Below are 25,495 nucleotides of genomic sequence, written 5' to 3'. Positions count from 1 at the left end.
GTTCCCCCCACTCTTCCCACAGCTCCTTCCCATCCATGCTCTGGTATCAAGACTGTCTGACAAAAATGCCCAACAGGTCACTGCAGGAAAAACAAAAAGGCAAACAACAAACCCCAGAGACTGCAGTTGCTATGAAATGTGTCCTACATAATCCAAAAAGATTGACACCACTTCAAGACATCTTCTGGTACATTCTGTGGCAGATGGGAAGCTCCTGTGGCACAGACACACATCTACCAGAGACTGAAGAGACCGGGACAATGCAGATTTTACCACTGTGCTGTGCACCTTTCACACATATCACCATGCTTCTGTGTGGTCTCTGCCATCAGGAAACAAAGAACCTTTTCTCCAATTCATCACCAACCTCAATTCCCATATTGTAAAAAAGTAGAATTCTGTGGTAGAAACATGGAGGGCAACAGACAAACTAGAGCCAAGGAAAAGAGCAGGGGGGCTGAAAATTCAAACCGAGAGTGAGAACCGCTGCAGGACAGATAAATCCATAAATCCATAGCAAATCGGAGTCTCATTGTAACATCTGTCAATACCACACCTTCTTAAGAAGGGGAGAAAGCAAGGCAGGAGCATAAAACAAGGATCCGAGGCTTCTGAGATGGGTTAATAGAATACTCACAGAAGAAATGAATAAAAGGTGCAAGGTGAAATCTAACCCAAATAATGTCAATGTCTTGAGAAGAATTGCACACACAGTTGTGTTGACACTGCTGAGAAGACGGCAAATCTCCTAATGTATCAGGCACAAATATCTTCTCATGCAATATCAGACATGCAAGACCTCTTATCCCATTGAGCTTCCTTTTCTGCTAGCAAGAGGATTGAGTTAAGACCCAATCTAGTCAATGAGCTTCTTCCCATTGACTTTTATAAGCTCTGGGCTCAAGCCCTTACATGTCATGACCAACACATGTTGTGCAGCATTTGTCTTACCATCTAAAGAGAAAATTATTTCAGGGTTTTGCATATCCATTTGCTGAATGAGAAAGAAAGCGGATTTTGAATACAGCAGTAGAAAATAGCTGGGAGGAGAGGAGACATAATTAATTCTGGACCTTAAAAAGCCAAATTACTGAGCTATTCAGTTAGTAATTGACACACTAAAATATAATAAGGACTCCTAAAGACTGAATTCACCAAGATCACCTAAACAGCCTTTACATTCCAGCAGGAGGGGAAGGGGGAAGGGAGTCAGGACAGAACAAGCCAGACTTGCACATGTATGACCAGACCCAGTATCAAACTGTCAGGCTGGACATTTTGTTTTAGTGCACAAAGAACTGAATTGGATGTCCTGGATTAATTCAAATTATAACCAATACAAATGACAACAGGTCTAATAATTTCCTGTGTGCTCACAATGCCCATAAGATAACATCACAGAAGGTCTGAACAGGAGAGAGTATTTCTCCTCCATGCTTGAGCTACCTGATCTTTTCTCTGTGGTGGCCAGTGAGACAAACCCAAGGGAATGGCCTGAGTCATGTCAGGGGTGATTTAGGTCAGATATTAGAAAAAGGTTCTTCACCCAAAGGGTGGTTGGACCTTGGAACAGGAAAGGAATCCAGTCTTTTAAAATGTTCAGTTATCTAAAGCACTTTTCTACATGTAGATTTCAGGACAGCACACTTGAGTCATTAGTTTAACAAAGGGTGCAGAAAATTTGTACTAGCAACACTGTACAGCAACTACTTGTGGAAAATACAAAAATGAAGGAAAACTGAAAGGAGACCAAAAGTTACAGAAAGATGTTCTACAAACACACAGTTATTTGTTTGGTTGGGGAGCTTTTTAAGAAGCCACAAGACAGAGGCAAAAATCCCTAATATCCCATCAAGCAACTTAAATTTATGGGCTGTAGACCACTTTTTGAGCATGGAATGGTGTGCAGAAATGGATTAATCCTGCTCACCTATGCTTTGCATTCGAACATATTTTGCATACAAACATCTGCATTTTTATCTGAAGGAGTGAACAACCTCCTGCATTTCCATGCTCTTTCTCAGTAATGGTAACAGTGCACTACATTATGCTTTCAACACTCTCACTATTTGCTGCCTATGCTTCCAGGGCATAGTTACAGAGAAAGCATTTTTCATGTTACTATTATTTCTTCTGTCATGCACGTGGTATTACATTTAGAATTTTGTATGCTCTCTCCAGATATAGTCCTTGAAAAATATTTTGACATTTGTTTCTGCTTCCATACTACAACTCCAAATTAATTTTCATCATATATTGTTAAAAAGAGGAAAAAAAAAAACAACAACTAAACAACCAGGGGCACAATCCACACACAGCTGCACATTCTGAAGGTACTTTCAGCTAAGCTTTTAAATTATGAATTATTCATGTGTGATATACACCATTTCACAGAACTGCAATCAAAATGAATTGTGGGGTTTTTTCTACTTTGTAGACTGCTAATAAATATCCATACTCAGCTCTGTAGCCCCACATCCTTGCCTCAGACAAGGCCTTTAGGTTTTATGATGTCAACAAAGATACTTTTTGCATCCACAGTATGCTTAAAAGCTGTTTCAGATGCCACCCCCACATACAAATCCCATTCACAGAGCTCCAATCAGACTCCTTAAACTTCCACAAGAAAAGGGCACACTGGCAGGGTCACAAGACTGGCTGAGGCTCAAAAGAGTTTGAAGGTCAGCCAAGAAATGTAATAATTAAACCTGTTAATTCATGGCACTGCTGGAACACGAAACAAAAAGACACGACTGCTAGAATGGGATGAGGACCCTGCCCCAAAGCAGAGACCGTGCAGCTCCCAGCCCCACCTTGTCCTTGGGTTTCTGACTGGGTTTCTGCTCCAGGTTCTTGTTTCCTTCATCAACATTGCTCTGCCAGACAAACTAGCTCTTTTGGATATTCACAGCCCAGCTAGTAGTAATATTAGCCACAACTGTGAAGATCAGCTTGAATATGACAATATCCCCTGTTTATTCTTTAACTGAAGACTGCTCTGGCCTCTAAGGCAGAAAAACTGGTTTCTTTGCTGACAGGTATGTTATACAAAAAAAAAAAAGGAAAAGAAACGATTCTCAGAGAAAGGTAATGATCCATCTCCAAATGTCAGTCTTCAAATATATCAAGCACCCATCTTTGGCTGGAACATAAGGCAGGATAACTTTAAAAATGTCAGAGTACCATATGCACTGTTTTCCTAGATGATGGTTCCTATGAAGTCGGTTTTAGTGTCATCTTTTCCACATGCAATGTTGAATTCATTGCTGCTGACTAAGAAAACAATACTAATGTAAATGGATGAGTCCCTACAACAGCTTTTACCAGTAAGTGTGAACTACAGAAAGCACCACATTACAGACTGACTGAACATTTTAAACATCATCTACAATGACTTCGAAGGAACTGAAAAACAACAACAACAAAAATCCCACAACTTGTGTTTTCTGATGATGTTTTAGTGACTTTTAAACACTGTTCAAACAATTACACAGTGTGAGCAATACCTAGCCCTACTAGCAATGCATTCATTTTAAGAGGCAGAACACAGCTTACTAAACTGCTTTACATATGTTCAATAAATCATTTATAATGAACTGTGAAACCCTTAGGAAAAAATAAATACAATAAATTAAGTTCATTTGGTAAATGCAGCTATTGACTAACTATTTAATAAAGCACTCATAACACACCATATGAAGCATTTGTTTATAACACCACATGCTTACTAAACTATTCACCACTGAAACAGGCAACCTTTAATAAAAACCCACAAAATTTAATTCTGAATATTATTGACCTGCTCCAGTTGTTAAATACATCATTCATAACACATTTAATGAAACATTTATTCCAAGTTATGCAGCCCTCAAAACAAACATATCTTCACAGCAGTTGAAATCGCACCAATCTTCTCTGCAGTAACTACTTCACAGCTTATGATGAATGTATTAACAATTTATAGGCTATCCTGACTTCAGACAGAAGACGGCAGAGAAGACATTCCTTTGGATACCCAGCAGAACTGAACAGCAGGGTAGAGAAACACAAGAACACCATATCCTGGGAGACTTCCCGGGTGAAATCCGTGACTTCTCTGGTCCTGGAAGGATCCTCTAAAACAGGGGGCTGGTTCTTATTTGTCTTTGTATTCTTGCAACTGCCCTAAGACTTGCTAGTTTCACTTGAAGATTTTCAATGCTTACCTTCTGTTTCTACGGTGTATTTATGCCTTAGAAGTGAGCAGTGCTTTGGACTCAGTTTGAGAAAGCAAACTGGTGCAGTACCTTTGATATGACACAGTTAAAGGGTCAAGATCCCAGCACTTTCAAGCAGCTGAAAAAGTTAACCAGAAAAAAAAATTTCCATCAAGTAAGGTGGTATTAAACCTTTGTTTGTTTTGTAAAATTATGGGTTTGCATGCAATAATTTGATTCTTCATTATTCAAACACCAGTCATGCCCCCAAATAAAAGATGTAGATCCAACCACTGCTATATTTCCTGGAAAATGACCACCACAAACTTGACCTTAAGACACAGCTTTGTCACTGCATCTGATTTCAATAAAGCTGTGCTTTTTTTCTTGGAAATGCTGTGTAGAGTATCAGTTATTACCTTGAAGCTTCAATAAGAGCAGAAGCTCTGCAGAATCCAATTCTGTTCATTCTTACTCCAGTGAACCCTTGCTGTTGTTAATGAAGCTGTGCCTATTTACCCAGAAATCTGGTTATCGGTAGCAAATAAAATATGCAAAGCCATAATATTCATTTTTAAGGAGCTCTGTGCTGCATCTTCTATACCATGGAAATGTGTTCTGACTTACAGAAGCTTGCAAACCTGTTGTCAACACCTCTGTAGGGTGACTCAGTACTGCTCAAAATACTCGCTGTATTTATTTCTCTGTCCCAGCACTATTCCCTCCCTATTCTTTTCCTATTCAGTTTTTTTTCCACCCTATCCTCTGGAGCACACAGTTTGCTTCAAAAGCAACAAAATAAAACAAAACACCTTCAATTTCACGAATGGCTAAAAAAATGCTTAAAACACTTAAGGCAAACCAAATTCCCTATGTCAGGACAGCCAATAGTCTCATTACTGAAACTGAAGAATCCTGCATGTATCTGCCCTGGAAAGACAATCCTGATAACACAAGAATTGCGAATAAATCATCAGAGCACAAATTTTTAATCTTTTTTTTTTTCTTAACTTACAACATTGCTCTGTTATGATGCTCCTTTAAAAAGCAGATCTTAAGGAAGAAATGAGATCCTTTCTTCTAGGCAGTATACGTCAAGCCTCACAGATAGCAAGCTAATTCATCCCATTTGAGTACAGTCAGAGCTGACCTTTCACAAGTTTCCCAGAAATATGTAAAAGCCTAGACAGGAAGAATTCAAACTAAGAGACTAAAACTTCAAATTCCTGTAGCTGATCGGAAATTTCTGGTTTTGTTAACCATTTGCAGTGAAAAAATACCTTGTTCTGTCAGAAAATAAAAATGTAAATAAATTATCTGCAGTCTCCCATTTTCCTAGATTCTAACTTTAAGTAGATGGCTCAGAAAAGAGCAGATTACTCAAAAAGACCCTTTCGAGATACTGTCCTTGACAGTCAAGTTAGACTTGCAACCACTTGGCAAATTGAATCAAACCCTTGTTTGCTTAGATGAAAAATCAAATGAGACACAATAAACTGGATTTAAGACAGATCATTTTTCTGACTTATGTCCAGCCTCTGCTTATTACTTTGTCAGATTTTTTTGGTAAGTTTTCCTTAAAATACCAGAGAGAGCTGCAAGAGACAACATTATTATTCAATCTAGGTGTAAATGCAACAGTTTTACTTGTCCTTTAGTTTATATACTTTACTAAAAGAAGATTTTGAAAGGTTTTGGAGTGAGGAAAAAAACTAGAAAAATCTGACTATTGCTCCAGAGGAGCAAACCTAACAAGGAGCTCTGCCTTAAGCCACAGAAGAAAAAAGGCTGATCCATTAAGCACAGAACAGCAACTAAACCAACAAACTGACAGAAAGTAGTGTTTATTTACAGCTTCTCTAAGGTGGAATGCCGACCTTTCAGTTGAAAAATCTGGAGTATTTTGTTGCTCTTGAATATGAAGGCCTGAACTGCTAAATATGAAGTTTTATTCTAGTAAAGTGTAGTAATCCACTTATGGCCTCTAGTCTAATTCCAAAAATATTAAGAATAGTGTATCTGTATTAGAGAGTTGCTGAGAAGGAAAGTTTAGGAACTGAAAAAAGCATTGAGAAGCCAGAAACTACATCCAGAAAGGCAGGGGAAATGAGAGACAAATTCTGTAGTGACATTGGCCTTTCTTATCTGTCCACTAGAATGCAGACATGCATGCAAACACACATTATTGGCCAGTCTTACAAACAAATCTACTTTAAATTGTGCATATTTGCCACTGATAGGGAGTCTGCAAAAATATTGTAATAAAACTGATTCTGTGGGTGTGGGATACTTGTAATAAATTCTAGAACTTGTGTGTTTGATTTCTGTCTTTGTGCCAGAGCAGAAAGAACTCATTTGCTTCCAGAATCAGAGGATACAAAGCATACAACTCCCACCATTCACACAGTTGGTCTGAGGACCTGGACTAAGTTTAGCTTTCAATCCAAAAGGACAAAACATGGCAGCATATTATACAGAGGATGGTCATTTGAACCTTTCCAGATGACAAATGAGAGCTGCTTACAGGAGTGCCAAAACCACACTGAAGCAAAGAATTGTGACCATCATATTAGAAATGAATTCATTTTTCAGACACAAGGGAATTGACTTTTCATTCCAACAAACATTCTACAACTTTACCAATAGCACTTTAGCAGACAGTTGGTTTTAAGCTATGGTGAACAAATGGCAAATAGTAAAAAAAAGAAAAATAAGAAGGAAAAAAGAAAAAAAAGTTGACATTATATTTGCATCATAATCTTCAAGAAAAACATAAGATGAGAACAAAGCAAAGCATTTCTCTAACTCCTCTGAAACCTGCAAGACTTTGTTTGGGGACATCTAGCAGTCATAATCCATGAACAACACTGTACATTCTACCATTCCAGTAAATATAATGTTGTGAAATTCAAATAACACAGCCTTGTCATGCATAGCTTGACTTAAGCAGAACTCAAAGTTTCCTGTGCCTGCACTTGAGAAACCCTCGAGAAACAAGGAAAGGTGTGGATTTCAGCAGAAACAGACAGCTGGAATAAATCACTCCTGTTTATCATACTTGCATCTATTAAAGGCATACATATCAAACATTTCCTCACTTATCCCTAATACTAAAAAAAACCTCTACAGAATTTTCATACCAGTAATAGGCTATAAACCTTATTGCAGGTAACCTCTCTTATATAATTACATCAAGCTTAACCTTCTTGGTAAAAAAGTTAATAACCCTGAATATAGGTTTTAAATAGGGTCCTTTGGGAAAAGTGGGGCAGGATGAGGCAGTAAACTGCAGAAAGAAAAGCTGAAAAGGACTGAGTTTGCACTCACTCTCACAAATCATCAAATTACTAGAGCCTCATCAGTTTAGCTAGATTCTCCTGTCTCGTTGAACATAGGCAGAAAAAAAGAGTTACACTTCACTTCAGAAAAATTTTAACTGATTGCATTATGCATGAACAAATTAAATTTAGGCTCTAGGACAAAAAACTCTGTCACATTAAAATTTTCTGCCAAATACAACCCTTCAAGCATTCTCAAGAGTAATGCAAATTGGTAACTCCTTTCACGAGAAGCTTGCACTTAATTGTAGAGACCTTAAAAAAAGATCAAGGATGCCACACTCATGATAGCCAGACAGCAATTTATTCGTGTCCTAAGCCAATTGGTAAATGATTTCTCTGCTAATGACTGACGGGCCACTGCTTCCATTTCTTCAATCTACTCCTCTACATGTAAATTAAACTTCCAATGTTTTTACCTTCTGGAGGTAACACTATACATCAGCAAGATTAATGAAAGAACCAAAAATTCTTTGCCTGCCCACAGGTGAGGGTGATTCTGTTAACACAGCTATTAGACATGCTTCAATAAACCCATTACATATGGTACACTACAATTAACGTTATGAATGGCAGCAGCAGCATTGAAGAAATCATAAAATCAAGGAATAATTAAGACTGGGAGACCTCTGGAGATCATCTTGCCAAACCTCCTGCCTAAAGCAGATCTAATTTCAAAGTCATATCAGATTGCTCAGGACCTTGTCATGTTGAGTTTGGAGTATTTCTAAAGCTGTATTTGCCAGGCCCCTGTGCCAGTAATATTCCAAACTTGCTGTGTATTTTTCTTCTTATATTCAGTTGGAATTTTCCTTGTTGCTGTTGTTGATGCTTCCCACTATGCTCCTATGAGAAAAACCTGCTTCCATCTCCTCTAACTCTTCCAGAGGCAGGACTCTACCAAAAGCTACTGCCCAGGTCTTCGCTTTTCCAGGCTAGGCAAACCCAGTTGCCTCAGACTCACAAGATCTGTCTTTTCTATCAACTAGGATATTAGGGGGGGTTATCTGCCTCCCACTATCCTTTCAAAGGAGAAACCTCAGACTTTGGGGATTTTTCACTTTTAATTTTAGTTCCTTTTAAAAGAATGCACACACATCCCAACATCCCAAACACAAAGTCACGCCTGCTATTTGTTCCAGGCAATGGGGGCAGCGGACAGACTTCCACAGCAGTTGATCACAGATTCACAGAATGAACTGGGTTGGAAAAGACCTTTGAGATCAAGTCCAACCTATGACCTAACACCACCTTATCATCTAAACCATGGCACTGAGTGCCACATCCAGTCTTCTTGTAAACATGTCCAGGGACTGTGACTCCACCGCCTCCTGGGCAAATGATTCCAGTACCCAATCACTCTTTCAGTGGAGAATTTTTTCCTGACATCTAACCTACACTTCCCCTGGCACAGTTTAAGGCTGTGTCCTCTCCTTCTGTCAGTTGTTGCCTGGGAGAAGAGACCAACCCCCACCTGGCTACAGCCACCTTTCAGGAGGTTGTAGAGAGTGATAAGGTCACCTCTGAGTCCCCTTTTCTCTAGGCTGAACACCCCCAGCTCCCTCAGTCATTCCTCACAGGGTTTGTGTTCCAAGCCCCTCATCAGCCTCGTTGCCTCCTCTGGACACACTCAAGCTCCTCAAGGTCCTTCCTAAACTGAGGGGCCAGAACTGGACACAAACTGGATCCAACAAGTGTTCCATTTGTTCTGCCACACTTCAGAATTACTCTTGGCCTGTGGCAGGAAAAGAACTGAGGCAAGCCCTAATCTCCACTGGCTGCATACATTTACCAGGGAAGAGGCGAGCTGTAAAAATCCATAGTTGAAGGCCTCTCTTTTGAAGAGAGGCCTTAATTAAGCCAGATGACAGGCTGTCATTACAAGAAATGCCTTCAGGCAACCTCATTTATTGAGCCTTCCCAGGTGCCACCCACTGATGGCTTTCAGAGAGGCAGCAACCCCAGCACAGCCCTGGCACAGGAGCGCTCCCGCAGGCACAGGCACAGCCTGGGGGTCACTCCCTGCACACCACGCGCCTGGCACCCATGGAACACGGTCTGTCTCTGCAGAGCAAGAGGCAAAACAAAACAAAGCATTTGGATCCGTATTTTGTCAACCAACGCACGTAAAACAAACACTGTTGTAACACAAAAAGGAAAAGCCAACTTTTCTTTCCACTCACAACAAAAAGAGTTCTGGAACCCTGGTGATGCTGTCTATGGCATTATGTATACAGTGTCATGCAATTCCACCTGTGCCACGAATTACTAACAGTCTAAGCTACCAATTAACAGCAAAAAAAAAAAAAAAAAAAAGTCTAAGTGCAGTCCTCTCAAACTTCTGCAGTAAATCTTACTGTTGTTGCACACGTGTTTAGTGCTTCAATAGCCACAGTACGATGAAAACATGAAAAAAAAAAAAAGCCCAGACTACAATTCTGTTATTTCTTTCTAACGGTTAACATCTTCCAGTCTGTGTATGACATCTCATTTTCTTATTTCAGTGCTAGAAAAACCTATCTCCCCATCCATATGCAGCCAGGGACTGCCCCTGCTTTTGCCTCAGTTCCTACTACCACACTCAGCCCATCAGCCAAATTCAGTGAAGGATGATTGTCTTCCACAGCTCTCACTCCTCTATTTTTTCCACATTGTAGGTCTGGGGAGAAAAGGATGTACTCACATCTAGTTACTTAGGAGTTTGACAGATCAGTTAGTCAGTTGAGATATCTGACATCCTATTTTATTTAGAATCATTGTGCAGGTGGAAAGAAATTACCAATTCTAAAGCTCTAAAGAGCAAGAAACCAAAACGTCAGATTTATGTTTAAGGTTCTCTTGTTTACATCAGGTCTGCAAAGAAATAAAGCACCTGCTGTGGAAACTAACTTCATCTTAACTCTTTTTCATATAAATTTTCATATTCAGTCTCCTATGCAATATTAGCCCACGTTTTCGTGTTTAACGTACAAATAAGCCTAATTTAAGCTTCTAAGGTAAAATTGACTGAAATCTATTAGAATATTACAGTACAAAGATAGAAAAAAAATTATAACTTCTCAGGTAGCATTTCTAAATACAATGTAATTTTACTTCCAAATCATTAGAGTAGTTTTTCCTGTAATTTGCAACCAAGGGCTTGTCACAGCTGATGATTAAGTTGCCATTCAGAGAATACCTTCAGGGATAGCCAAGGTAATTCCCAGTTCTGTTGCGGTTGTTTGATAACATGCACACAGCATTTCTAAGATTTCATTTCTGACTGGTGGAGTGTAATAAATTAGGAAATAGAAGTGACATTCCTTATCAAAACCTAACCCAACTGTCTATTTTTAGAGCTGATTCCCAGACTCAGGTTTCAGAAGATACTTTCATTTAACTTCATTTAAATAACATAATACTTATCTATTTGCAGGCTGGCAATTCAAAGCATGCATTGGCCTTAATCTGCTTTGAATTAATCCTTTGCATCTGCTATTATAGTTCAAAGAAATTACTTCAATTAGGTTTAATTACTTCCTTCCACTGCTTTGGATACAGCCCTTATTATATTTCATTACCTTTCCTCATGGACTGCACAGAAAATAGATGCCTAATAGAAGTACAAAACCAACAAAATTATTAAGCAAGTATATCACATATACATAACAATACTGTACATATATCACACTAATTATTATCACAGTCTGCAATCATGTAAGTGGAATAGTAGGAAGAAATCTTTCACAGAAGATCAGCAAAACCTGATTCATTCTCTGAAGTTTTCAATACCTTTCTTACTGAATTTATAAGTACTTTTAAATCCCTGAAAGGAAACATGCCTATTAAAGCACAAAAATAATTTATGCTTTTTACTCCAGGGCATTTTATGGAACATCATCTAGACAGTGAGCTGGTTACCAATTACATTCCTCTGTACTCTGCCTGTCTCGTAGTTACAGAAGTATGCAAAATAGCTTTAGTCTTTCCAGTCACCTGGAATACCATACCCATAATTCAATTTGGATCCCATAATCTCACTTTTTTCCCCAGCTACAGATGGTGGGAAAGATGAAGTAAAGCAATGCTAGTGCTATGTAAGTAAAGCAATTTTTCCCGTTTTGTTTGGACGAAAGGTCACAAGTGCTGACTTGAAAAACAAAGCATAACTCATTTATATAAAATGATTAATCACTATTTTGAACCAAAACAACCTTACGTCCACTAAAAGGAAACATTAGATCAATGTTATCATACCATTTCTGGTACAAGCAACACGACAACCTTTAAAGGTCCCTTCCAACACAAATCAGTCTATGATCCTATGAAAACAGCAATTTTGTTTGTAGTTAGTAATAAAATACTGATAAACAATAAAACTAACAATTAATAAACAGCATAGCTGTTTACAGAACACTTTACTGATTATTGAAGAAATACATGATTAGTAATCACACATCTCAGGCTGCTGAGTCATAGAGCTTGGAGATCGAACAATTTCAAAACTCATTTTCATTTAGCACAAGAAAATTAATGTCTCCTCCCAGTAAATATTTTTAAAATCAATTTAATATTCAGGTTTTTGTTTTATTTTAGTTCCACACAGACAACCCGCAAGTAGACTTCCCACCGTTTTATCTAACATACTGATGAGTTTTCTATTTTCCTTCTTTCAAGAATGTTTATTTCCATAAATGGATGACATTTTTCCATAGCTTGCTTTAGAGCACTTTCATGAAATGCTTCACAAGACACTTTGCAAACACAAGGGTTGCTTCATGGCACCATTAGCAAAATCCTGACAAGCCTGGTACCTTGCCTTGAGGCCCAGAAGGAAATTCAAGTCTCTGGCCCTATTCATGAGGGGCTTAGGATTTCCCGTTGAGAGAAAGATGTGGCAGAAAGAACAAAACTAAAAAGGAGCAACACTGTCAAATCCCATTTTCTTTTCAGTGTCACTGATAATGTTTTCCTGCAGATTTGAAAGGTAAAAACAAGTTATAATCCATTTCCACAGTATCTGTGACCTGCATGATATCTGCCTTTTGGGAGATGTGCTTTTCACTGTACAATTGTTCCTCATTGCAATGGCCTCAGGCAGATTTGAAACTGAGGATCTGAAGTAAAAGGCAAAATAGAGGAGTTCCAACAGCTCTCGCAGTTTGCATTCAGAACAAGTACACCAAAGTCAGCTTTTCCCCCTGGAATCAATGAATGGGGAGTGGTAATAAGGTCTCACGCAAGATTTCAGTGGGGAAAAAAGCACAGTCAATCTTCTTGTTAATTCGTAAATGCCACCAAGTGTAACATTAGTTTTAGCAAATACTGAAAGCTGAATTTTCAGAAACACTCATTTTACAAGCCTCACCAAGAGGTAAAGAATACTATGCAAGTGAAGTTTTAACAAAATGCCAGCTGAGCTTCATCTCAGGTGTCTCAAAAGCACAAGCACCCATGGGAGATAGAGGAACTAAAACATGGCCTTTTAGACAAGTGGTCAAACTTGGAATACAATGGCATTTAGTAAAACAACAAGGGAAACAAAATCGGAATCCAGCACAATACAGGATCACAAGCAATTTTAGTATTTTTTATTTATCAGACAAGAATCACTCTTTCGATAAAGACCACCTACAGTGCAGTCACTGTTGTTCTTGTAGGATCCAACAAGGAAAAATTTTGTGTAGTCTTATTTGGCCACATTATGAAACATAGTGAAGTAGAGAGGAGTTTGAATAGCTTCTCCAAGCTCTCAGACTGACACAATAGTAGGTGATCGTTCTCTTAACGAAAAAAAATTGGCTGGGGGACACAGTGATAGAAATAAAATCTATGATCTGCAGAAATAGGAAGCATAAAAGAACAACAAACATTTTAAGGAGATTTTATATTTTTATATATATATGTATATATACACACACACTCATTTGCTGTATCAGACTGTATCTGAAGAAATAAAGGGCCTAAAGGCATAGATTCAACAGACAGTGTCACTAAGTGTATATAAGGCTGCTTGAGTACAATTACTTTCTAAAACTACAGCATTAGTCCTATTAGAACACACTACTGCTTCCTAAATAAATCAGGCTTACATTCAGCCAAGTGTGGAGGTTAAGAATGCAAATACTTTGTGGTACTTGGAGTTAGTGCAGGGCAGCAGGCGAGGAGGTGGTGGCACCTATGGACATTGGAGATGGCCCAGGGGCATTGTCCAAAGACAGTAAAGCTGGACAGCGTGGAAGCAGCTCACCTGGGAAAGGTTATACAGGTACTGCAAGCCCAGGACAAACAATGACCTCCATCAGGACCACATGAAATACGGAACGCTCCCTTTTTTCCATTCTAGGCACAGTAAAACCACATTCCAGCACTCAGCAGGCACCAATTTATCAAACTGTGCCAGGGGCCTTGGTTCCCATGTAACTCAGGGTAGAAAGGCCTACACAGAATAAAGCTGAATTTCTGCCACAGAACTTCCCATTTAAACAGTGGCTAGATCCAGTCTGGGTTTACTGCCTATACAGCAAGCAATCTCTACTAACAGCATGAGCTCCTACTCTTGAAGGAGTATTTTGGTAATAGGAACCTCATGAAGATTTCCTGACCCCTTCTAGGCTACTCTCTCTCGCACCCCCTTCTCAGCTGGGCCAAACACAACCCCACAATACTCAGGAAATAAATCCATCTTAAAAACAACACTCAAGAAAGCAAAAAGAGTTCTTGTAACCATTTGCATTTTCGGTTCATGTAACAGCTGTGCAGCACAGAGGGGGAGGTGAGCAGCTGCAGGTGGCCTGCAGAGGTGCCAGTCCTGTGCCGGAGCTGTGCTGAGCAGAGCTGTGATGTGCTGCTGCTCCCTGGGACACAGCCCAGCGCTGTCCGACCCTTGGATTGCACACCTGCCTCTGCCATCCCGGCCTCTGCTCCTGGTCAAGGCAGCAGGCACAGACAGGGGACTGAGCCCTGAATTCCCAACAGGAAGCGTGGTTAGAATGGGGGGAGCTTTGATGGCATTTCCAGGTCCTCAGTTCTGTGTTTTCACCTTAAGTGACCTGGTAAAACCACTAAGATACCTCAATTGGTTTAAGGAAATATGAGTGGGCAAGTGGCAGGAAAAACAAAGTAAAAACATAGTATAAACTTCATTTCCTAGTAAGAGCTGTGAACTGCAGAGACAGACTTCCAGGTCTGTAACAGGTACAGAGAACTCAACGCTGGCTGAGAGAACATTTTGGCACAACAAAAGCAGGGATGCCGTTCAAGAAGTGTCCCCAAAAGGTGCCATTTTTTCTCTCTGGTTTGGAGTATTCTTTTCTCTTCCCACTGCCATTCTCAAGAAAAACATTTAGTAGGGTAAAGCTAATTTTTCTGTAAAAATATTTTTATTCCCCATGGAGGAAAATTTTTAAAAGACAGAAACGGAATAGAAACACACACACAGACAGCTGTCTGAAATTCCCTCTGTAATCATATGGAAAAAAGTTACAAAAGCTTTTCTTTTGGCAAAACTTCCATTCCCCAGTTACTAAAGATGTGTCTTCCACTAGTTTTTTCCCCACATAACACATTCCACAGCTCCCAAGGATCCCACAGAATGAGTCAGTCTCTTTCTCCATTCCATTTCTTAAAATGTTGGGGTTTTTTGTTTCCATTTAAGAAACACTAATAGAAAGCTCTCCTCTGTTAACAGCTGATTGAAACCTGACTAGCTTCTCAGAGTTGAACATAAACACAGGACAAACTATAACAGATCAGCTGACATGAAGTGACTTGTAAATAACTTATCCACTTGGCTCACACGACTGAGGTAGAAAAGTTTAGTAAAACTGTAAGGAATTTCAATAATCACATAAACCCCACTGTGGACACACACAACCTGGAATTAAAATATTTGGTCCCCCGACAAATCAAACCAAAAAAAAATTTATAGGAATTTTATTCTGGTGTAACTCCATCCCACAGCAGAACACAACACATTAAAACACAAAAGCCTTCTAGACTCTTTGAATTAATCTAAAAGATAAAGCAATTTCCACTTATGGAGAAGGGCCAGATCATAGCAATTTTGAAGAGTACACACATAAACCACAAGTACACAATTTTATAATCTAATGTAAACTAATGTAATTATAATTACTAAAAGTATACCAAGAAGCACTCTACAGGCCTCAACAGGTTAGTAATAATACCACTGTGTACATTAAAGGGTTAAAAAATATACATTGTTATTTCTCATATGTAATAGCAGCCCATCATTCCAAGAAAATAATTATGTTAAAATCTGGCTAAACAATAGATTTGGAGGAAACTAAAAGCTGACGACTAACAAAAAGTTGTGAAACTTAGAAGAAAAAAATTATTTGGTATTTGGTTTCTGGCTTTTCCTATTTCAAATTAAATCACCAAACCTCATGGAACAAAGTGGCATGTTGTTACATGCTCAGGCGGACATTCTCTTTGCCAAAGCCCTGGCAAACTTTTCCTAGTATTGAGATTATGTATAATTTTAAGGTAAAGAAATTAAGAAAGAGACATAAGATACCCAATCCTACACCAAACCAGCACTGCAAGGAACACGTCGCTAGAAGAGGGAGGAACTATAAATAATTCATTCACATATCTTCTGTACAAATTGCTGTTCCCATGAAATAAACATGTTTTTCCTGATTACTTCCAACCGCTCCACACCTGGCATCCTACCTGCCTCGGCCAGCATTCCTCTGCCTATTGTTAATGCAAATTGCTGAAAACACATCTCTCGTAAGAAGCTACTGCTCCATTTAATTATTAGCAAGTGTAGTGCTCCCGTGTTAATTTTAAATGTCACACATACTATGCAGGTAAACTAGACCTGCTTAACAGGACTGCCTTTATTCACATCAACCATTCCTCCTGAACACGACCACTTACCAGATCTCATCTCCTAAACCCTTCCAGTTCAGTTCCTGCCTCACCCTTGTTCTTCTCAATAGAAATTATGAAAAAGAGCATCCAGTACGGTATTTTATCCACTTTCAAATATATAAACCAAAAATTGTCATGTTTTTCAGGTGCTTCTGCTAAAATAATCAGAGACAAAATAACTGCCATTATTTTAAATGCAAATCCTATTTCTTTAAATTCTGTATTCGTAATATAATTTTAGCTAGTTGACTGACTTAAAAAAAATTAGTATACCTGTACAGCTCCCAGAAAGCATCTGAATGCATCAGCATAAGGATATCTTACTCAATATAACTTGGGACACTGCTAGCAAAAGCAGGTATGTAACCATTTAAAGGCAATATTTGCATAAACACAGGATGTTCCTGAAGGGGCAGGGGGAAGTACAGAGAACAGTCAGCTCAATATTTAACACTTTCTGAGATCACACAAAGCAATTCTCACCTCATCCAGCCATAATTTATTCTGTCCACAGATTCAGGAACACAACACACATTACAGTCACACATTGTCCTTTTATACTTCCCATTCACAGAAACCAGTGCAGCTACAGGAAAAGCTGTGGCTGTTCTGCTCTCAGCAGTCCACAGGTTATTTACAAACGCAGCAGATGCAGCTTTTTCTTCAAAGCAACAGCAAATTCATTCCATATGAGTCTTTGATGCTGACAACAGCAAGGCAACTGCTCCCTCAGCTTTAAGAGATGACAGGCCTAAGACAGAGCTTTGCTTTATTTATTGACAATATATCCAATAAATGGAGCCGCCTTTACCCACTCTGTTTACAGATCTCCACAAAGATCAATTTCTCCTAGCTCCTGGTCAGAGGTCTCAGAGAAGTCTCAATCACCAGTAAGATAAAACACCCCTCCACCTCTCGTTGTTATTTATGTGCACACTTCCAGCCCTGTGCTGTGAATCCAAGTATGGATGGAGAGCAGCTGATAGGCAGAAGAAAGTATTGGGAAAGTGTCACACATAGCAACCATAAAACAAATTATCTTTTTAATATCTGAAAGTCAAACTAAAAATCAAAAATACATTTAGAATCAATAATTTTCTTGCACAAAATAGCTCTTGATATTATGGTAGAAGCTGCTCTGGGGAGCAGATTGGTCCAAAAACTGTATTTATCCATTAGACACCAGTAAGATAAAGAAATTAATTTTCCATTCCATGTGTAAGCATTTGACTTTTCCCTTCCTAGAAAACACAGAGAAAACTCTTCTCCTCTTTAAGCCACAGAAAAAAAAATCCTTCTTTAAAAAAAGTCAATCTGCTGCACAGATACTGCTTTCCTGGGAAAAGATGAAAGAACATCCTAGAAAGATCACCATTTATTTATTTATTACACTTCTGGAAGGCACATAAGATACTGCTGGAATGAAACATGGCAAAGGAACAGACAAAATGGTAAAAGCTCTGCCTTTTTAAATTAACCACACAGATGTTGTGATAGTTGTGATTAAGACCTAAAATGTGGGATCTTTTAGCTGCATTTCACACTCCCTTAAATTAATAATGAATGTTTGGCAAGAAAACAATTTTTTTGCTGCCATGTCACTAGAAATAGATAACAGCACAACTGTCCTGTATCTCAAGGAATTTCAATATGTTATGTCAAAGTACAGCAATTTGTTGCTTTCTATGATGGTTTATGTCATACGCTGACATGCCAAGTTACCCGGCATTCAGGACTTCAAAACGGAAATTGAAAAAAATGGATAAGATATAAATCACCAAAGCTCACACATAAGTCTACAAACGGCTGAATTCTGAGACAATTCCCTTTGAGATGTAATTCCATACCTGTGATAATCACAGAATCAACTGGGCAATTTGGCCAAATCAGTTTGGGCAGGGACACCTTTCCTCAAACCAGGCTGCTCAAACAGCACACAGTGTGCCCCTGGTAGGGGGGAATCCTAAAACATCTGGGTGACACATGCTTCATTGTTTAAAGATGAACTGCACGACAAAAACCTTTCCCCATTATTGCTTTATCAAATAACTACTTAAATGTAGTTATAAGATACATCATAATTTCATGCTGGTTTTGCAGTTTTAGTTTTCACACCTCCAAGTCAGACACAAATCTCCAGCTCAAATCAACTAAAGCTCGCTGAAAACCAGAGGGTTTCTTTTTAGCTAGAAACCAAATTCATTCAACCAAATCAAGTCCTCTTGTACAACTAGACTGACTAGATGATGTCTCTTTCTAGGAGGGGGCTAATATATTATCCTTAAAGTATAATTAGTTTAAGGTCATTACAAGCAAGAGTGAAAAGTGGTTTTACACTTCTCAGAATTTAATTTTCCTTAAATTTTCAAGAAGTGAACGTAACAAAAAACACATTACGAAATTCGATGTACTGCACTCCATAAAATCTTACATGGTAATTAAGCACCACTGGACCACAAATCCTAGGATACGGCAAATCCTAGCCCTGAACATTGGCAGGTTCATTAATGCAGCTTCATTTACTTCAGAGCAATTTGGAGGTAAACAATGTAGAAACACACACACAAAAAAAAGTATTTTATTTAGAAACTACTCTACTATCTAGAGTAGTTGGAAGAAATTAATTTAAAATAGAAATATCAATGAAGAAGGAGTATAAGAATAACATGAAAAGGAAGTTTTGCCAGTTTTGTTGAGTGGGGTGAAAAAGGGTGGGAACATGAACACATAACACGTAAGGATGGAGTGATCCACAAAAAAAAATGGTTGTTACCTCAGAAATCCTGTTTCATCCACCTACTACTTTCCAGCTCATTTATGCACACCTCATAAAGGACACCTTTGCATATTTACACCTTCCCTCCCTAGAGATAAGACCATATAATCCTAGGAATTATTCCGGTTCCAAGAGAAATGCTGCAGCCCACAGAACTGCTGATGAGGTTAAGACAAGCTGAGGAGAGAGCTCACATTACAGCAAACCTGCAGCAAAGGCTGGGAAATGACCCATCAGTGCAGCATCTTCCCACATGGAGGGGAGGTCACTCTCACTCCTTTTCCAGGGATCTCTCCATCTCTCGTCATGTCAGAAGAAAGAGCACAGCATGAGAATCAAACAGGATCCAAGCACAACTCTCAGCACAGGAAAACGGATGGGTGCCATGCATAAACATTGCTGCAGTCAATTTAACAGCCAAGGCAGAATGTGAATTATCTTGGACCTGATTCAAGCAGGATATAGAGGTCAACTCTATGGAAATGCTTGCATCCTGCAAATCTCTAGTAGAGAATGGAATTATGGTGAGACTCATAGCCTACCCTGCACAACAGGGCAGACTGAAACATAGAATATGCTTTTGATGATACAGAAACTTGGTAGGCAATATCTACACTCATTGTCATGTACACAGAGGTTAAAAAAATCAAATTAATAACTTAATATCCAAGATTATGAGCATCCAAACACTGGGATCAGATCCTTTCAGACCTTCTGCCTCTCCCCTATATACAGCTACTTGCCAGGGTGAAAAATTCAATGTAATGAGATCAGCTTTGCTATTTTAGTCTCAAAAGTACAGATGGAGCATATGCCTGTAGATAGTAATGTTATCTGTATTACTGCAGTGTCTGAAGACCCCAATCAGACATAGGCCATTAAACCTCTCAAAGAAAATTCCTGCCAAAAACAGTTCACCATGTGCACTAAGGGAAAAATGCAACTTGTCAATTTAATTAAACCAGAGGATATAACCATGGAGAGGAAGCATGTAAAAGAATTGTAGATGAACATACAAGTCCTGTCAACTTTGACAGCATCCTGCAGAAGATTTAGAAGCCTGTGCTGAAGGGTTTTGTTTGTTTGAAACCTCCAAGTTATGCTTTGCAAAACAGTTATTTCAATCCTCAAATTGGATTTTTAAAATATTAAAGAGGGTATGAATTTTAGTTGGCCACCTGCTTACTTTGAGAGTACCCTCAATCAGCTGTGGTAATAAGAACATTGCCTCACATTATGCAAATAATATTTAGACCACAGAAGTTTCTCTGAAGGTTTGTGATCCCTGTTGATAGAAGGTCACATCCAGCCCTCAGGCACATGAAATCTCTGTTGTTCACTGCACAGTAAACACACAGCACACGAACCAGAAGGAAGTGTCTTCCTAGATTTCATGCTTAGTCCTCACTGTACAGACCCATCACACATAGATTTTATTTATTAAGCTCTACCACTTTAAGCCTACACAGTTAAAATTGTACTGGGATGAGAACATAACCCATCTCCATCATCTTCTTCAAAACTTCCATTCAAAAAGAAGAGCTTGGGAACACAACCTCCTGCAAACTGCAACGTGTGCAAACTAAGTTACCTGTCCTATTTGCTTTAAAATATCACGGTCCAGTCTTCACTGGGGGATATCACATATTTTGAAGTATTATTTTTCAATTATGCAGGAAGTGGAGTAGGAAGTACTTTATTGAGTCAAATCTGGTCTCATTTTCAAGAGTCACTGGCTGACAGAGTGGAACTTGGGGACTTGAATATCATTAGGGACAAGAGTGACTCCATAACTAGTAATCACTGCTAATCTAGTAGCTGGCAAAGTTACATGCAGCTACCATAGTAACAAGCGTAAGATCAACTGTTTGCTTCTAAAAAATGCCTACACTTCACTCAGCTATTTGCCATGATTTTTAAAGTCATGACAGGGAAAATAAAGACACATCATGCAGTTTAGAATTTGCATCTTTCCCTGCTTTTCTTTAACAGAGGAGAGAATGCCTCAAAACAATAATTTCCCTGGTTCTACTGAGAATGTCCCACCACTGACTATAAGACAAAGTTTCTGGAGCCACGATCAGTAACAGCCCCGTCACTCTGACCTAGGAAGAATGCACAACAAACACCAGAGAGACAGCAGGCACCCTCAGGGAGAATCCCCTTCCAAAGCATTTCTGCACAGGCTGCACACAGAGATTATTTCATGGAGTAGTCTTATTATAAGGAGATGTTCACATCTAAAAGTGATACACCTCTTCTAACACACTCTTCACCACTCTAACTCCATTAATGATTAACCACCACCCCCATCTTTGCACTTTACAGACACCTTTATCAAATCGCATTTATATTAAACTCTCACTCATATGGAACTCCAACATGCAACAAGTCTCAAAATCTTTGTCAGGGAGTTAAAAATCTAGGAAGAGAGGAGGGCAAGCCACAAGGCAGAGTCAGAGAGACACTCAGGGCTGAAGTGGAAAGGATGAACACTTGTTCCAGCTTCCCATCCACTGTGCCACCACTTACTTCAAATCTACACCTACAGATTTCTGGGGTTTTTTTCCTGTTTCCACACAAGCTCAGGGCAAGCCCCAGGGAAAAGAGAAGGGTGTAGCTAACAGGCTTATATTTTCAGGAAGGAATGAGCTTAGTGTCATGTCAAAATATACATATTATTTTGAATTTCCTTGTTAGGGAAAAAGCTGTAGACATTACATTAAAAACATACACAAGTAAGTATCTTGAGCTAGACATTTAAATTACTCCTGTGGGATGCTTTTCTGAGAAAATCCAGCTTGCCTTATGGCAATGCTAATCTTCCTGTATCTGTTTCACTTCTGATCCTTGCACCTGCCTGTATTAACAAGATTAAGAATTAAGCTGGAAGAGGGCTGTCTGTCAAGGAATACCAATTAATCTATTGATTTAACCATCAGAATAACAACCAAATGGAGTTCCTGGCCCAGGGAAACAGAAGGGTTTTATTACTTTATAATTCAAGCTCTTAAGTTATGCTTGTGGCAGGCTATGTCACCAGACTGCAGAGGAAACAATTAGGAGAGCAAAAGAAACACTGGAGTTTCCTTGTAAAAGGATTCTTACTTAACTTTGACGGCCAAAAGGAAGATTTTGCATGTGGTATTGCCAAAGAATTAAAAAACAGTAAGAAATTCTGTTTCCTGGATCACTGACAGATCCAACGGAATTCATTTAGGGTGTGTTTAAACAGGCGTGCACATGCTTATCTTTGTGAAACCAGGCTCCACTCACAGAGCTCACGTCTCATCTCAAAGCACAACTCTAGTTGCTTTACTGCTGTCTGACTAATGGAGTTTGTTACCATCTAGCTCCAAGCAGAACCTGCTGGTTCAGAGAAGTTTCTGCACTTGCAGCAGACTTTGCCATATTTGTTAACATAAGCAACCACAACCTACAAGACAGACAACTCAGAAAACATCCATGTACCACAGACACACTAGCTGAGAATGAATCAATGAATGAATGAGGAAATGAATGAGGAAATGAGTGCAGTAAAATAACAAATCACTCAAAGCTGAGTGGCCAAAAGTAGTGCTAAGGATGGGATTCATGGAGATACCTAAATGTTCATTATCCAGAAGATGGTTTAAAGTTTTGCAGTTTATCCGCTTCATTAATACACTACAATGAAAGCAACTGCTATGACAGGCCATCTCAAAGTTTGAGATAATCAACTCCATGCTTGGAGATGAGATTGCAAACAAGAAAGAACTCACAGATCAGTTTTACTTGCTAAAAGAAACAAAGTGCAAATATCCTCAGAGTAAGCACAGCAAGCAGCGAGGCAGGTAACCAAGGGCTCTGATACAGACCAGAGGACACCCGGCTGTGAGGCTGAGCGGTGACAGCGCTGCAGGGAAACAAACGCCGCTTGTTCTGCACTGACCGCACTTCCGCCTCCTCCCCTCCCATTCAATCCCCGCGCCCCTCGCTCCTCCATCTCCGCGGCGGGCGGCTGCCCAGCACTCCTGCCGCGGGAGGGGAGCACGCTGCACAGAGCATGTCATCACGGGGTAAGTTTGTGCTCGTATTTGCTGGCGTGAAGGGGGAAAACCCGCTATCAAATAGGTTGGTGAATTAGAAAATGCGGTTAAACGTTAAGGATAATTGTGTGGAGCGTGTGGAGCAGATTCAGCAGGGGAGTGTGTGCTTAAGGAGCAGCTGGGACAGCTGTGGACATCTGCAGCCGTAGCTTTCAAAGCAGTAAATGCTGCATGGTTAGAAAAAGAAAATAAGTTGCCCGATTTGCCCTTTATACTGGAAGTCTGTTGCCCAAATGCTATTGCTGCTGAAGGAATTTAGCGTAGACAAAGTGAGCTGAGACAAACCAGAGCCCCTCTCCCCCCTCCCATTATTCGGTACACACTTCCCGCTAGCTCACAGTTCTGACAATGCAGGGAAAAAGAGAAAGAATGGCAAAGGGAAGCAGAGCACAGTGTGCGTTGCAGAATCTCTCCATATTCATTTGCCAAACAAAGCCAGTACTCAAAAAGACAAGGAAGATGCAATAGGACTATACCAAATCCATGCCTCTGAGCAGCGAGGGGCTCTCTAACAATGCATTCAAGCAACAGATAGAGATTTACCTTCAAAATGCAGGCCATGTTCTTTCTCTATCCTTCCTACCAAAGAGCAGCAGGATCCTACTTTGTGAGCAGCAGTTCCAGTGTCAGGCAAGAGGCTGGCAGAGCTGCAGCACTGCTTAGAGCCTACATTCCTGTAGATCCAAATCAAGGTACCACGCATGCAGGACCCGTTAGTCACATTAGTCTTTTTCTGCCCGGTTCGTCCCGCCCCTGGGCTCCTGCCACTGGCTGGGGGCCAGCGCGGCGCCTCCCCCGTCACATGACGGGTTTGATTCATGGCTCCAGTGTGCATTTTCGGAGCTCCGGGAGCCTCCGCGCAGTGCCCGCCGTGCAGGCACAATCCCTACCTGGCACGGGCTCTGCCATGCCTGCGGATCGAGCAGCGTGTTCATCATTTATCCCTGGGCAGCCCGCTCGGTGTTCTCGGGAGACGGCTGCTGGCACTTGGGTAGAAAAGTCCAAACTCTGTCTGTTATTGGGGCTGTAAAAATCCTTACGCTGCTTGTTAGGGTGCAGTATTGTTTTATGTTCAGCCCTTTGCACTGTACAGCAGGCTTCCGTTTGTCTAAATTGCTGCCCTATGAGAAAAAAAATCATTATCAGCAACCAGCCCAAATATCCCACCAGAGGTGTTTGTGCCGTGCACGCCTTTTTGCGTAAAGAGCTGGCACCCATCACAGGGAATGGAAAGCTAGGTTTGGCTTGTGAAGTTTTTTTGCTTGTGCACTTTCTTTGGACTTTCTTAAGAAAGTGGGGTAAAGTGCAGATGAATAAATTCAGCTCTTGAAATCTTTCACTTTACATAATCTCATCAAATTCAAATTCTTCCTTTACATAACATACTCTGTATATCATAAGGGTTTTACCTTATATTTGTCACTTCTCCTGCAGTCTCTTTCTCCCCTTTTTACACTTTGTCAGTACTTCTGATTACTTCATCTTGGAACCCTCTGCATTTTCTGTACTTGGCACCTTCCCTGTATTTCTTTTGTGTCACATTGCTTTGCTCCTGCTGCTTCAGTACCAAAATCTCTCCTGCTCTCTTAATAAATTCCTTGTAGTGGGTGTTTTCATCCTCTCTGCAGCAGCTCTGGGTACCTGTTTACCTGCAGACAATACCCTCCAGTTCGTGTCATGGAGCCATTTACCACGGAGCCCCTCAGTGTGTGGCAGCCAGAAAGGGTTAATGCTGTGCTGTACATTTAACAACCAATACTGTTCCCTGCCTGGCAAGCCTCTCCTATCCAGGTGCCATCCCTCCAGACAGTAAGTAGGTTGAAACTAAAGGAACTAGATGTCCTCGTTAGTACACAGGGGCAAATCCTCCCTAAGAGCAGAACAGAAAGGGCCTGGGGGATTTCTCCTACTCACACTCCTTGGCTGCCTTCCTGTGCATTTCCAGAGAAGATGCCAATGTGTGTTTGGCCTTTGCATCAGCATCCAAAGTGCTGTACTCGTACACAAGTCCTGCAAACTCCTCAGCACCTCTCACCACTGGAAATCCACTTCCCTGGTCAATTACACCACAAGCTGAAGCTCTTGAACTGAAAATTGTATTGCTGGGAAGACTAATGAAAAAGAACTTAGTGAAGTTTCTAACTGTGTTGACTAACATAAGGAAATATCTAAATGACAAGTCAGTGGGAAAAGGTGGTAAAGGAGGGACTTAGA

At 40.0% G+C, this 25,495-nt stretch overlaps 1 protein-coding gene across 1 annotated transcript in view; it reads right to left on the bottom strand.

Annotated features, from left to right (window-relative positions):
• The window catches only part of ST6GALNAC3 (ST6 N-acetylgalactosaminide alpha-2,6-sialyltransferase 3), a 212,973-nt gene extending 188,949 nt beyond the window's left edge, over positions 1-24,024 (bottom strand). Inside the window, exon 1 of the mRNA XM_063407304.1 lies at positions 23,825-24,024. Within this exon, the coding sequence (XP_063263374.1) occupies positions 23,825-23,842 (18 nt within the window). The 5' untranslated portion in view covers positions 23,843-24,024. The remainder of the gene's footprint in view (positions 1-23,824) is intronic.
• Positions 24,025-25,495: the final 1,471 nt, after the last annotated feature.

The sequence above is a fragment of the Prinia subflava genome, chromosome 10 (assembly GCF_021018805.1).
Source record: "Prinia subflava isolate CZ2003 ecotype Zambia chromosome 10, Cam_Psub_1.2, whole genome shotgun sequence".
Classification (NCBI taxonomy): Eukaryota; Metazoa; Chordata; class Aves; order Passeriformes; family Cisticolidae; genus Prinia; species Prinia subflava.
The sequence above is the reverse complement of the archived record's forward strand: the minus strand, read 5'-3'. Positions and strand labels throughout refer to the sequence as shown.